The following is a 15417-nucleotide window of genomic DNA, read 5'->3' on the forward strand; positions in this document are numbered from 1 at the left end:
GTGCTTCTACACACCATATCCTGACCCATTTCCACTGAAACAAAAGCTACCAAGAGAACTGTCCTGCACAACTGGTTTCACTAAACCAGGAACCCAGTGAGCGAAAGACAGCACAGGGTGGAGGGATAGGCGCAAGTCAGCCAGCAAAGCTGGGCCCTCCCCTGAGCATACACCTGTGGGGCTCCTGCCATGTGCCATCATATGTAAATGGCCCTGTGTTTCTGTTTACACTTTTTTTAAGTGACAGAGTATTGGTCTGTTGCCCAGGCTGGAGTGCAGTGGTGCAATCACAGCTCACTGCAGCCTCAACCGCCTGAGCTCAGGTGAGCCTCCGGCCTCAGCCTCCTAAAATGTTATAGATTACAGGTGTGAGCCACCACGCCCGGACCCTTAAATCCCTTCACTTACCTGAGGAGGAAACAGAAGCACAGACCAACGTGACCTGCCAGGAAGTGGCTGCGCTGTCTGCCTACACACTGGGCCCCCCGCAACAACTGGCCACAGGGACACTCAGGGCCAAGTCTGTCCAAGCCTGCAGCCCCCCACAACAGAGCCCTTCATGGTATCTACTTCCTCCTGAGCATCTCAGCTAACTCCACTCTGTCTTCACCCCTTTTGGTGTCTCACGGTCCTTGCTTAAGTCCAACTCAGGCCCTCTCACTGTCTCTTATATACATCTCTATCGCTACATGTGAGGTCTCTTAACTACCTTCTAGAATAAAGAACATAAATAAAAACAAAAGTAATATTTCCTCTGCTTGTGGGACCTAGGAATAAAAAGGACAAAAACAATGAACATTAAAGATTTTTTTTAAAAAAAGTAAAACTTCCCTTCATTTAAAAAGTGCACTGAGCTTTTCTCCTGGGTGTGTTAAGCACCGAAGTCTGAGGACAGAAACGGGCAGGGGCCTGGTTGGGTGCGAGACTGACCTGGCCGAGTTTGTAGCTCACGCTCCCCAGCTCCCGCTCGGGGTTGATCTGCAGCAGCAGCTTCTCGTGGCTGATGAGGGCACCTGCGAACACCAGCACCCTGAGTCCTCATCTGCACAGGGGCACGGGGCCGCAGGCCCACCTCGTGCCAGCCCAGCTCCTGCCCAGACAGGCACACAGGCCTGAGCCACCTGCCCTCGCCACTGGCAGGAGGGCCCAGGTTGTGCAGAGCCCTGTGGGTCTCGGGGGATTGTCACTTTATAACCCGTTAAGCCGGCAGGACCAGTGGGCAAGCGGGACTCTGTCGCTTTTTCTCTATGACAAATAAGCCTGCAGCATTCGCCTGTCCCCCCTCAGCTCCCATCTCTGTGAGTGGGAACTGGCTGTGGGCTGAGCTGCAAACGCTTAGGAGTCAGCAGTGGCAGGCGAGCCGACAGTCCAGGCAGGCAAGCTCTCTAGAGGACCCAGATAAGCATCTGTGAACAGTGCTTTCCAGAACCCCACCTCAGTGCCCAGACTGACCAGTTACAACCAGCAGGAGTGGGAGCAGGATAATGCCCCCACTCGACCTCTCACACCCCCCACGCCCCAGGCCAAACAACCTCCTCATGTCTTTCTGCTGGGCATCCCCCCAATTCCCAGACAACAGCCCAGCCAAATGTCCCCAGCTAACCCTCTGCCAGACCCCAGCATCAACTCGCCTCCTCCCAAGGAGCCTCCACACCCCCTTCCCTGGAAGCACTTGCTTTCCTTGGAGCTCCAGGAGCTGCCTGTGTATGCCCCCAACCCACCTCTGTGCCCCTCTTTTCTGCCGTCTACGACAGGTCATTGCTCCTGGGTCCTCCTGACCTATGAGCTCCTTGAAGGCTGGATCCATGGCCCTCCAAGTGCTCAGTGTATTTCAATGCCCTAATAAACATTTGAGAGTCATAGACACTGCGTACAACACATTACATGTCCACATAGAACTTTCTGCAATTAAAGCCTTCAAGGTGCTTAAACTCCTAAATAACCAGCGAATCACAAACCTCTATGCTAAAATACTGTCCAGTGAAAAACGTGCATCTCCAGATCCCTACACAACTCCCTTCTTTTAAACAGGTGACAAACTCTGACGCCTGTGATAGGGCAGGCGCACAACTGGAAGGCTTGGTGGGAGAGTGGGCACCGACAGGGCCCAGGGAGGGGAGAGGTACAGGGAGCGGGGTGCTCAGGCCCAGCTGTGCCCTGCCCTGCAGCCACTGCCACACCTGGTTTCTTAGGAAAGGCTGGAGATTCAGCTTGTGTAGATGAACGCGGCTGAGTTCTTAACATAAGGAACTCATTCAACCTTTAAATCCTGCTGTTCTTACGGCCTGTGAGAACTGACTGGCAGGAGATAATGCTCCTAATTCGTTTCCAGATTTTATTTCCTCCCTGGGCCTGAATAAGACTCCTGCTTATGAATGGGGCAGCTATTTAGCACCACAGCCTCCAACTCAAACCACACTCAGGTCTTCCTGCATAACTGGTGTGGTGAGCACGCCAGTCTTTTCTCATCCCAGCCCAAGTACAGTCACCCCCGACCCTTTCCCTCAGGTACCTGTAGTAGCCGGGGACAGAGAAGGGACAGGATCCCACGCCTGGTATAAATGATGGGTGGCGATGTTCTCTCTCTTTGAAACCATTGCTTGAATCTCTTGCTCTACAATCCCTCTGATAATGCTCAGCTTCCTCCCAAACCTACATTTCAGAAAAAAGGTAAAGAGTGTTTTGTTTCCTTCAAAATCTTACAAGTGAAAAACGCCAGAACTTTCCCTCCGCTTTGCCGAAAGGAACCTGGTGTAATGCCAAACGAAACTCACTTCCTAAGTGAGCATCTGTCCATGAGCCCTTAGGTGGGTGTTCTACCACTTGCCCGCTCATTCTTGCTCTGCTAATGTTTTTTTTTTTTTTTTTGAGATGGAGTCTGGCTCTGTCACCCAGGCTGGAGTGCAGTTGCCGGATCTCAGCTCACTGGAAGCTCCGCCTCCCGGGTTTACGCCATTCTCCTGCCTCAGCCTCCCGAGTAGCTGGGACTACAGGCGCCGCCACCACGCCCGGCTAGTTTTTTGTATTTTTTTAGTAGAGACTGGGTTTCACCGTGTTAGCCAGGATGGTCTCGATCTCCTGACCTCGTGATCCGCCCGTCTCGGCCTCCCAAAGTGCTGGGATTACAGGCTTGAGCCACCGCGCCCGGCCTGCTCTGCTAATGTTTACCCCTAAATGCCCAATAACCCCATGTCAGTTCCCGTCGCGTTTCCAGCTCGTCAATGGCCAAGAGGCCACCTTTGGGTCTGCACCTCCGCACAGGCCACATGGACAGTGTTTTCAATTCTAGCAACAAAGGAAAACAGCCTGGGTGAAGCTGCTGGATGCTTCAGCGGGGACCCCACTGTCCGCAGCACCCATTATGTCCTGGAGACACGTGGAAATTCAAGCAAACCTGGTGTCCAGAGCTTTCAGAGGCTTGTTCCGGGGCTGCTGCTCCAAGCAGCTCACAGCTGGGTTGCCGGCCACAGGCACGGTCATTGCACTGAGCACCAGTGAGGTGATGGCCTGCACGGCCAGGACGTTGATCTGTGTCCTCTCTGTGTCTTCCTGGAAGGATAGCCCACAGGTCAACAAGAACAGCAAGACACCCACAACCAGCTCTGAATGCAGAACCCAGAGTCCACCTTGCCTCAAAGGGAGGAAGAGGAGCCCTAAGTGCTACCAAGGGACTTCTGTCAGGCTGAGCTCACGGGGCACAAGGCACGGGGCACGGGGCACGAGGCACGGCCTCTGCACGTACGGACCCTGAAACAATCTGATGGGCAAACACCCATTTTTCAAATCAAGGACTCCTTTGGGCACAAAACTCCAAACATGAATTACTTTTTGATAAATTATCCTTGAATTCCCTCATACATTTTAGAGGTTTTGCTTATGACAACCTGTTAGCTTCTATGGATGAATTTAAAGACAATCTTGATGACTTGTGACATATGTCTACCCTCCAAACTGTCACTTCTGCAAGTTCATACCACACCTTCTATCAGAATCAAGGGCCTGCATTCCACAACTTCCCATTCTGCTGGCTTCGCTGTGCCACAGCACAGTTACTCTTAGTATCACATTAACGTAATGTACGTGAACACTTCGAGAAGCCTAATAAAATCTCTGCAAGACATTAGAAAAATGAAACCATGTACTACTCACGGCCTTTATAAAGTGCCTTTTCATTTTAATTCAACCTACACTCCTCTGAATACCGATAAATAAAACTAAAAGATACTTTCCAGAAAGGGCACAATCTTATTGATCCTTAACATGGAACGCACCGTAATCAAATGCATTCCAGCCATTGGTAATTGCAGCCCCCAAACCTCAGTGGGCTTTGTCCCTGCTCTGGAATATCAGTCAAGGCACCATCTGGCTACTCTCTCAAAAATAAGGTAGGAGAAAAAAAAAAAAAAAAAAAGAAAACACCAGTCTGCTGCCTTATTTTGTTCACCACCAAAGGCCTGCAAGTGGCCATAACCATCCCTGTGCCAACCAGCATGGGGTGTGGCCTTACTTCTGGTGGGCTCTCTTCCTGCTCCATCACGAGGGGCTGCGTCACCAGGACACCAAGGAGAGTGGCCCAAGTTTCTTCAAACTGAGTACGACTGGTCCAGCCTAGAAATATAAATGTTACATGAGACAGTGTCAAGCCTTCTCAAGCCTGTAACGGAAAGCTGACAGCTATGCCGACACAGCACGGCCCCTGGAGCAGGCCCCACGCCAAGGGCAGTAAGTCCCTTAAACCTCACACAGGTCTATGACATGGGGAACACTATCCCCTCCATGTCATCACCAAGGAAACCAAAGTACAGACACCAGTTGCACTGTCGGAGGCACGTGAGAGGCAGGTGGCACAGGCCCAGGTTGGCCCTGGCAGCCTGCTCAACCCCCAGTGGTGCAGACACAGGGACAGGGCGGGGACGCCCATGCAGGTGACCTCGCGCAAGGCCAGGGCCACTTCTGCCCCACTCACGAGATGGGCTAAAATCTTCCCTGGAGTCCAGCCCTGAAACTGTGTAGCTAGCTGCACAACTCTGTGGATAAAACTGAAGGCCACCAAGCTGTCCGATTAGAGTGGGTGAAATCTGTAGTATGTGAATTCTACCTCAATAAAGCTGCTAAAAATTTAAAAGTCAAAGCAATGGTTCCTCTGACCTGTCTAGAAGAATAGATAAAAAAGAGTGTATTGAGGTAGGAACAGGGATTCAGTGAAAACACATCTGATAGACCCTCCATTCCTATTGATGAGCTGTATTCGAGTGTACCTAACGAACAGTTGTTTCTGACAGCTGTGCTTCAGGCCCCCATCATGATGTCTGAGGCAGACACGCCACTTGTGATAAGGCCAGAAAGACAGGATGGGGTGCTTAGGACAGGAGAACTAGAGAAATGGACATCGGGGTCCCTGTGATAAACTGGGTAAAGAAAGAACAAAACACAGAGAGAAGGAGAGCATGCAGGACTGATTCAGACACAGATACAGACAAATAAAACAATTTATACTACAGGGAAAACAATGAACCAAGAAGAAGATGAGCATGAACAAAAGCAAGGACTGCAGCACAGCCTTGGGTCACGTACGTCTGCCGGGGAGTTCAAGGGCAAGGGCACCCAAGTAAGCAAAGGAGCTCGTGTTAGGCAAGGGGGAGACCAGGAGGCCACTGACACCAATCTTCATAGTGAGGAAGAGAAGGAGCTCCGTGAGGCAGCTGGCTTGAGGTTCCTGCTCAGGGTTCCCTTTGGACATTGAATTATCTAATTAACTAAAGGGGACAGTAGACGCAAGGCGTCTGCTGCCAGAACCTTCTGGGATGAAAACAAGCCTCAAATTTGCAGAAGCCCGAAGGGCCTGGGGAGAAGACTGGACAGTGGAGACAGGGTGCCCCTGCCAGACTTTCTAGGACAAGACAAGAACTTTCCAGGAAACACCACAGCAGGGCACAGTCACTGAGGACTGACTGATTACAATTCCACCACAAGATCACACCTCTTGCCATCAAATAGGGGCAAAAGTGGTGACTTACTCATTTCGACACTTATTTAGAAATAAGGGGTAACACTTGTTTAGAAATGTAATTTCTAGGCCAGGCACGGTGGCTCACTCCTGTAATCCCAGCACTTTGGGAGGCCGAGGTGGGTGGATCACGAGGTCAGGAGATCGAGACCATCCTGGTTAATACAATGAAACCCCGTCTCTACTAAAAATACAAAAACTTAGCCAGGCGTGGCAGCGGGCACCTGTGGTCCCAGCTACTCGGGAGGCTGAGGCAGGAGAATGGCGTGAACCCAGGAGGCGGAGTTTGGAGTGAGCCGAGATCGCGCCACTGCACTCCAGCCTGGGTGACAGAGCCGAGACTCCGTCTCAAAAAAAAAAAAAAAAAAAAAGAAATGTAATTTCTAAATCTGCAACAATTCTATGAAATAGACATGACCCCCATTTTACATTTGACAAAACTGAGGGTCTCTAGAGGTTAGAAGGACTTGTTCCGCTCTGCTCAGCTACGGAGGGCTGGAAGCAGACCAGGACCATCTGAGCCCCAAGCCCGCTTTCTCCCCATGCTGCCTCTAGGCTCTGAGGAAGGCGAGTGCTAAGAGACTTGACTCCATCTGCTCCCGTCTGCTTGTTCCCATGTGAGAAAACGCACCAGTGAGACACAACAGGATCAGACTGGTGAACACGAGAACACACTCCAAGACAAGCGCTGCCACTGTTGAGCCTAAATGCAAAATCGAAGGCAGAATTTGGCCTCACGTTGTCCGTTACACATGAATCTTTCCTGACTTCAAACAAGCCCAGAATATAAAAAGCTGGGATTCAAGCCACAAAACACAGGAACTGGGATCTATTTTCTCAGTAAAAGGAGTTTTGCCGACACTGCAAAATGTATTCACACAGGTTTGTATTATTATCATGCTTAAATCTTTCCTGGAGTCAAATGAGAAGATCCCAGTACTGGGGCTCTGGATTTCCTCCCGGTACATGCCCGACGATGGTGACCTGAAGGAGAGGCCCCAAGAGTACCTAGTGTGTTGATGCGGTAGATGAACTCCTTAAAGACTTCCTTTTCCTGGAGGAACTCCACGGGGATCTCAGGGAATGCTGTGCCAAAATCCCCTCCCGGTTTGGGTGACCATCCAAGCTTCCACACCTGAGAAGATGAAAAGGAAGTGACATCATCCGAGCTGAGTCAGGACAGACACACTGTGAGGAAGCAGGAAGCCCCACTTCTCTCCACCAGGCTTCCTCCTCACTACAACACTGTCCCCGAGCTGGCACCTTCTCCCCCAGAAAACAGCTCCAACTGCTTCCTGGGACTTCCTTTCCCATCAAGTGGCCCTTCCAAATCTGCTCTGCCCTCCCACTTCCTGTCCTCACCCTGAGGCTGCTGGCACACCCCACTCAGGGAGTGCTGGGAGAGGCAGGCAGGAGTTAGAGACAGCACCCCTCGCCCACAAACAGCAGATGGTGTGTTAGAATAAAGGCAGGCGTTCAATGAAGTTCAGCTCAGATATGTTTGTTGGCAAGCAGGCACGAAAATGAACCATACAGCTTATTTCTGTAAACTCTGAAGTACAGTTGTCTGTGCATGAGGTGATTAGACAAGCACCGTGCACAGAAGAATACAGAGGCAGGCTTGATGCTGTTCAAGTGGCAGGATCAGCTGAAGGTCTGGCCAGCTCAGCTGACACGCCTTCAGTGAGGTGACAGAGGACCCAACAGAACCCCAGGATTCCCATAGCCCATCTGCACACAGGCAGAGGGGTTCTATGATAATGACCAGCTAATCTCTCACCTCACCACAGGAAAGCCCTCTCTTTAAATCAGTTATGCTCCCCTATGCTCCTCTCTGGTACCCGCCCAGGGGGAGACTGCAGTGCCTTTCACAGCTGCCTTCCAGATGACCACACTCAGGGAACTCCTCAATGCCGGTTAAGAGCTTGCTAGAGGAATTTTATCTACAGCATGCAGTCCGTCCTGGCATATCCTCAAGTGTGTTCCAGAGAGCATGACCTCTAGACTGTGCCCTCCAACACGGTCTCCCCAAGCCCCTCCAAAGGAGCAGTTACTGTTTCAGAACCAGACGCTAACGAACCCACAGTGACTCGCTGTGCACCAAGAGTGGGGCCAAGAGCAACCCCCATGCAGCAAGGGTGGCCTGCTTCTCCAGCACTCCTGCTGCTCTTCCCAGGAAAGCTTACAACTCCCTGTTCTGCAACTGCTTCCGGCACCACCAGGCCCTGGCCTCTTCTTCGGAATGAGCTCTCCATCTGAATACCTTCATCCCCTGCGGCAGAACCCTCCTCATCTCTCAGGATCAAATACTGTGTCCTTGGAGCAAGCCTCCCAGACTCTCCAGCGTACATACACACACGTGCACGCACACACAGACAGGCACGCACCCTTCTCAGGCAGCCACAAGCCTCTTCCCTGGGACCCAGCTCCATTGTCACTGACCTATACCTGCTGGCTCACACCCTGCCGGGTCGGCCTTTCTTTCTTGCCTGAGGATGCTGCAGTCCCTAAGGAACAGGTCCCATCATCTTACTTCAGCAGGCTGGTGGGGGATGATGCCATTTCACTGAGCAGAAGCTAGTCCCCTTCCATCAACCCTCACTCTCCTCAAGCTAAGCTCTTCATTATCTGAAACAAGCATCCTGATCAATAACACCTACTTTTTTTTTTTTTTTTTGAGACAGAGTATTGCTCTGTTGCCCAGGCTGGAGTGCAGAAGCGTGATCTTGGCTCACTGCAACCTCCGCCTCCTGGGTTCAAGCCATTCTCCTGTCTCAGTCTCCTGAGTAGCTGGGATTACAGGTGCACACCACCACACCTGGCTAATTCTTGTATTTTTAGTAGAGACGGCGTTTCACCATGTTGGCCAGGCTGGTCTCAAACTCCTGACCTCAAGTGATCTGCCCGCCTTGGCTTACCAAAGTGCTGGGATTACAGGCATGATTTACTGCGCCCAGCAATAACACCTACTTTAAACTGATTCTGAAGACAACAGCAAAATTGTGTAGAAAAACATGAATTATTTCCAAAGGAAAATCTCACTCACTCGAGGGAGTGTGGTTTCTGGTCTACCAGTAAGCAAAGTGGTCTAGTTGCTTTAGAATCAAGTCTAACACTAATCTCTTAGGGATGTGGGGCCTCAGTTCATTTTAGAAAACCCAGTATTTCTACTAGCGACCTCCACACACGGTGCCTGAGGAAAGCAGCCTGGCACCAGAACCACGGCCGGCACCAGAACCACAGCTGGCAGCCTCTGGGCCGCGGGGACTCTGTCCTGCCCTCTCCGGTGTGCCCAGCCCAGGGCTTACCCATGCGTTTCACCGTACTTGGTCTTCTACACGGAACGACCAGACTCACCAGTGGGGGCACACGTGTGTAGCTGTTGACAAGGGGCAGGCGGGCCAGGCTGACGACGATGTTCCTGAGCACTGACGTGAGAAACGCCGGCACGCCACTATTCCTTTTATGACCCAAAGCCAACACCGACTGCAGAGACTCCACCATTTCTGCCACCATCTCACAGGCTGCGGTGATATACTTCGGATCTAAACAAGCAATGGTTAAGAGAGGACTTTTTAAAAAACACATTCTACAGGCCCAGTGTAAGAAGCATGACCGACAACCAGCTGCTCACGCTGTAATTGTGGAATCACCTAGAATGAGTTGGCCACTGAAAGCCTGCAGAGTCTACCTCCTTCATATCCGCCTATACCATACAATCCTCCCCATTTTCTGCTGGGATTGCTGGAATGGTCCTGAACCTGAGCTCTGGCCTTGGTTCCCAGCCCTCTGGCCCACCCTCTAGGACACTTCCTCTGCCCCTTGTCTTTCTCTGGTCTCCCAGGACCTGTGTCTGTCCCTCAGCTGGTATCAAAGGGCCACGGTGTCATCCTTGCTTCGCTGGCTCTCCTAGCTCAGAGTGTTTGAGGGGCCTGGGGCATGGTTCTCATGGAAATGGAAACTCCCAAGGCAGACGCCAAGGAACACGTCACACCCCTGGGAAGATCCACAGCATGGTGTCTTGAGTCTAGAATACTGTATCTACTAAAATATGATTTGTTGAGTCAGTGAATGTGTAGTAAGTGGCTACTACCCACAGGCCACGAGATTCTACAGTTTGGGCAACTTCCTAGGATAGAGAATGACTTCTCATTGGACTTAAGCAATTAAGCCCCAGGCTAATGAGTTGGCTCATTATTTATTGGATGACCTTTAAGAAGTAAGATCCTATCGAGGTGATTAAAATCAAGCAAGCTTCCCACTCCGGTCTACAAGGGCCACAGGGAATAAGCATAATCATCTTCAACCAAACAGAACCTGCATCAGGGCCCACTGCTCTGGCTCAAAGCCCCGAGATGTCTCAACTGTTTCAAAGCAATGGAAATCTAACTAAAGTCATGGTAGCATCTGTTGAGTATTCACAACAAGACTGTCATCCATTCCAGGTGCTTGACATGGATGGACTAACTGATCTATCTCAATCCACATGGTTGGCACTATTCTTATCCTCGCCACAGAAGCACAGGACCAACAGCCTGAGGTGCCACTCGGCTGGAAGACGCAGAGTAGGGAGGTGGGTGTTTTCATATTCCTTAGGTAGCAACAAGAAATCATGAAATCACAAACTGAAGCCTGAAGGACCCACAGAAGTTTGAGATAAAAATTCAGAGAAGACTTTGGCTGTGTATGAAAATGCCACTGCTGGCCAGGCGCGGTGGCTCAAGCCTGTAATCCCAGCACTTTGGGAGGCTGAGACGGGCGAATCACGAGGTCAGGAGATTGAGACCATCCTGGTTAACATGGTGAAACCCCGTCTCTACTAAAAAATACAAAAAACTAGCCAGGCGAGGTGGCGGGCACCTGTAGTCCCAGCTACTTGGGAGGCTGAGGCAGGAGAATGGCGTAAACCCGGGAGGCGGAGCTTGCAGTGAGCTGAGATCTGGCCACTGCACTCCAGCCTGGACGACAGAGCCAGACTCTGTCTCAAAAAAAAAAAAAAAAAAAAGAAAAGAAAAGAAAATGCCACTGCTTCTGGGTCATTCTTTAATTACAAAACCTCGAACCGGGAACCAGAAGAAAAAAGTACTATGCAGAAGACTAAAGGCAGGAAAACTCCGTCCATAACTAGGATTGCACAAAAGCTGGGAGAAAAAGCCCAAAAGCACTGGCGCACTCATGATTGAAAAGGCGTGTTTCCTGAGCCACGGAACGCGGAAAAGATGCCTGACGCTCCAAGTAAGGGTGCTGTGTAAAATGCGTGGACAGGCCCCAGGTGAGGCACCCCCGCCTCTCTGGGACAGGCTACAGGGAGCATTCCCTGCCAGACACTGGGCTAAAGAAACTGAAGTAGCCCCAGCAGCCTAGGGCCCCTGGCAAGAACGAAAGACACTTGGCCAAAAACTTTTCCTCTCAACAGGCATTGACACCATTTTCCTAGTAAAATACTACTCTAGAATTGGGAGGAAAGGGCGTGAAAAGCCGTAGTATATGTCTAAGTCTATAACTGGCTTAAATCACTGGGATTTAGATTTATTTATTTATTTTTTTCTGTAGGAAAAGTGGAATTTTCTTTTAAATATCCACCAAAACAGATGGCTGAACCTGACACTGAGGTTACTGAATACTCACGTGGGAAACATTTATTTATTCATTATCACTCAACAAAAGGTTGTTGCTTGCTGAGCAGGGGCCAAGCATTAATTTCTGAGAACACAAAGAAGACAAACCTGTTCCCTGCCCTCAAGGAGCTCAGAGTAACTGCATGTGGAAAGTGCTGGAGGGAGGGGAGGGCTCCCCCAGAGGCATCCCAGCTGGTCTGTAGGGTCAGCGACAGCCGCATGCATAGGGATAAGGTGAAACAAGAGAGTGTGGCAAAGCAATGGACTAAAGCCTCCCAACAGCGAGGGAGGAGCAGCAGGACACAGCCGGGCTACGGTGCGCTTCCAGGAGTGCACACTCACCATGGTGCACGTCTCTGTGAATGACTTTTAAGTCTTGGAGGAACCACATGTAAGAAAGAATGGGTCCTGAGACTTACTCTGTGTGTTTGGATCTACCTCCTCCTCCTCCTCTCTGATGGCTTTTGGGGTATTTGTCCTTCTTTCTGGACTAAGAAGCTGCTCTCCAGGCTGCACTGCAACTAAAATTACAACAGAACAAACAGAAGAATTTCCACAGACTTCCATCAGTGCTTTTCATTCAAAATTTTACATTTGTGCAGCCTCACAAAAGTTCAAAGGGATAGATAGACGAGCCTAGATTTCTTAGAACCAATTTTAGACAAACAGACAATATTAGACTGAGGTACCAATCTCTTGGTTAGTGGTATATGTCTGAAGATTTGTACTTCAGATTTCATTCAGATTTCTAAGTCCCTCAACTGTCTCCTGTTGGCCATCTCTCACCCCGAGGTTATTATCAGACGGCTCAAGATTCATTACTACCAAAATCATCTCTATAACCCCCAAGAAGTCTGGCTTTTAAGTATTAATCCCTGGATCTTTGTTTTCAAGCTGGCTACAAATGTACAGATGAAAACAATTATGAAACATCAAAACATCACTCTATAATGTTTAATTTGAAAATACAAAGCTTCAAAACGCCCTCCAACATGTAAACCATGATGTCCAATTTTTTAAAAATTGTGGCTAATAACCCTTGTTGAGGACGCTGTTCCTTGAAAAGAATAAGCCACTTTTATTTTACAGTACGTTAATATTACAGTGCAGTATAGAAACAAGCATTTGAACAGAAAACAATCTTCTGAATGTAATCTTACTAATCTTATAATCATATAAGACTAAATGCATAAAACAGTCAGCTAAGACCAAAGATCACAGAGACATAAAATTTAGAAGTAATTTTGATGAAAGCTGAAATTCCAAAATCTAAATAAAATGACTAAAAAAGCAAATTCAAGTTAAATTCTAGTGTAGACTCCAATATATTGGAGAGTAAGAGATGGAGCCCAGCCCTTCCTAATGTGTATTTTATCTACCTCTCCATCCCCAATTCCTAGCTTAGTACCTGGCAAACAGGCAGCACAAAATATAAACATGGTGAACTAGACAGGAACTAGGATAGGAACCCATTGTTCATGGACGGGGACTCACCGGCCTCCAGGATGAAGTGCACACAGTGGATGAGGGAGCAGGCGTGGGTCACAAACTCTGCGGAGGAGACCACGCTCCAGAGGCCAGGCAGCTGCAGGGCCAGGCAGCAGCAGTCCAGCCCTGCCTGGAGATCCAGACTCAGCGGAATCTGCTCATGGATCAAATGCCAGGACAGGGCCTAAAGGGAAGTACCAAGTCACAGAATGCCCACTCGTGTACCTTCATTTGGGGAGGCCGTGTGAATCAGTTGTGGTGGAACCGTCCAAAGCATTGAGGGGAAGCGGGTCCAGATGCCCTTGCCCTTCCAGGACAGTTCTGACCTGACTCCATTACATTCAGTCTTGACCTAGCTATTCCCCAAGGTGTCAGTCCCCTCTCTGCCAGAATGCCCCCTTAACTCTGCTGCCTCTCTCTCCTTCAGCGCTGTGGGCTCCTGTAGACATCTCTCCTGGGCTACGTGGCCACCAGGCCAGAGGTTCTTCCCTGGGGCTCCCACAGCACTGGGGCTTGCCTCTGTCATAGCCTCAGAGGTTGAATTTGAGAGCGTGGGTTCTAGGGATAGCAGGCCTTGAGTTCAAATGCCAGAATGGCTACTTCCTAGCTCAGTGGACCTGGGCAAGTCACTGAAATTCTCTAAGCCTTGCTTTCCTCACCTGTCAAATGGGAGTAACATAGCCTATCTCAAAGGGAGTTGTGAGAGTCAACTAAGATGATCGTGTAAAGTATGTTGTCCTGCACACAGCAGGCACATAATATAATTGTCAGCAATCACCTTGTGCTGTGATCACACGCTGGCTTTCCCACTTCCCCACTAAGCTGAAACCTAAAGGACAGGGATCACAAACCATCTGACTCCACGTGGTTCAGAATAAGGGTGTATTTATCATTTTGTGAGTAATGGCACTGATGCCCTTTGGACTCCTCCCTTTCTTTGGTGTGAGGTGGAGGTGGAGCCTCTGTGGGTCTGCAAAGTGTGTCCCTGCTGAGGGCAGGCAGCACAGCGATGACCCTTTAAGGATACAGGCCTGACTTTAATGCATCCAGAATGTGTACACGTTTTGGGGGCTAATTACAAGCACTAACACAAACCAAGTATTCCTTGGCTGATATGTCCAGGCCAACTTAAGACACAAAGTAACTCCAGATGGTTATTTTTCAAATCTCTAAAATTACGATCCACATGACATTGGAGGTGCAGATGAGAAGGGGACCTGGCTGACCTCACAGGCCACCGTGAGGAGTGGCAAGGCAAGGGTGAAGGATGGCTACAATAACTTGACGGTCACAAGACTTACTGCCAGGCTGAGACGGAAGAGTGACTGGATTGGTCAGAGCTCTTGCTCTTCAAATAAAACTGCTTTACCCTCTCCAGTGTCAGCCCCGTGTCCCCTCCCACAGCAACACTGAGCTCCTGAGCTGCCTCTTACCTCAAGGGTTGCCACCACAAATTTCATGGTGTCCTTCTCTTTCTCAGGAGGAAGGTGCAAGTGACTGGGCAGTTTGGAGACCACCACCAGGTACTGTGCCAGGGCCCGGGCCAGAGTGGTCAGGGACTGATACAGTGCAGCATCCCCTGAAACAGAAGGCCCTCGTGGGTGGGTGCAAACATGAGCACAGATGCAACACCTTCGAAAGGCAGTCAAGCAATTCTTTGAGAATCTGATGAAAGCACAAGACATTGCTCCTCAAGGGCACATCTACGCATCCGTCCACATGACTGCATGTAGTTTGGGGCTGCATCTCCCCTGAGGTCTGGCCCAGCCTTCCTCAAGGGCTTAGAGCCCTATGTCCATGACCACGTCAATGAATGGCAAAGTGGCAAACACACAGGAAGAAATTCTGAGCTGAGGACACCAGTGCTGCTCTTTAGCTATCTCTGTAAATGCTTTCGGTGTATTAGATCCACTGCCTTTATTGTATATTTACTTGGTGCAAAGTACTATACTGGCCCTGGAACGCTTTCTAAAAATAAGATAAATTTTCATTTTAATTACCAAATAGATCATTCAACTTGCTCCAGTAGGCCGCCGGCTCTGCAGGCAGGTCGGACTGGAAGACGTGATGGACAGCAGGGAGCTGCTGCACGGTGCTGCTCACGCGGGCCAGAGTCACCTCACGGGCTGCTTCAAAAAGCGGACTCTTCTGGCCACCAGAAATTTCACTCATCCCTAGGCTTAAGCATGGAGCTAGCAGGCTTAGGTTGAACTCCTGAAATCAGAGCATTAAAGGTTAAACAAACAGTAACAACAGATTATGAGCTTTCAATCAGGTAAGAAAAACACAACAGAAAAAAGAATA

General features: G+C 49.8%; 1 protein-coding gene across 2 annotated transcripts in view; it reads right to left on the bottom strand.

Moving 5' to 3' along the window:
• HTT (huntingtin) overlaps positions 1-15417 on the bottom strand; it is a 164828-nt gene that overhangs the window by 17035 nt on the left and 132376 nt on the right. For both annotated transcript variants that reach the window (XM_073012553.1, XM_073012554.1), the window contains 10 exons: positions 15114-15327; positions 14547-14692; positions 13120-13297; positions 12045-12146; positions 9365-9552; positions 7016-7142; positions 4508-4608; positions 3395-3549; positions 2513-2652; positions 931-1013 (listed from right to left, as the gene is read on the bottom strand). In XM_073012553.1, the coding sequence (XP_072868654.1) occupies positions 931-1013; positions 2513-2652; positions 3395-3549; positions 4508-4608; positions 7016-7142; positions 9365-9552; positions 12045-12146; positions 13120-13297; positions 14547-14692; positions 15114-15327 (1434 nt within the window). The remainder of the gene's footprint in view (positions 1-930; positions 1014-2512; positions 2653-3394; positions 3550-4507; positions 4609-7015; positions 7143-9364; positions 9553-12044; positions 12147-13119; positions 13298-14546; positions 14693-15113; positions 15328-15417) is intronic.

The sequence above is a fragment of the Chlorocebus sabaeus genome, chromosome 27 (assembly GCF_047675955.1).
Source record: "Chlorocebus sabaeus isolate Y175 chromosome 27, mChlSab1.0.hap1, whole genome shotgun sequence".
Taxonomy (NCBI): Eukaryota; Metazoa; Chordata; class Mammalia; order Primates; family Cercopithecidae; genus Chlorocebus; species Chlorocebus sabaeus.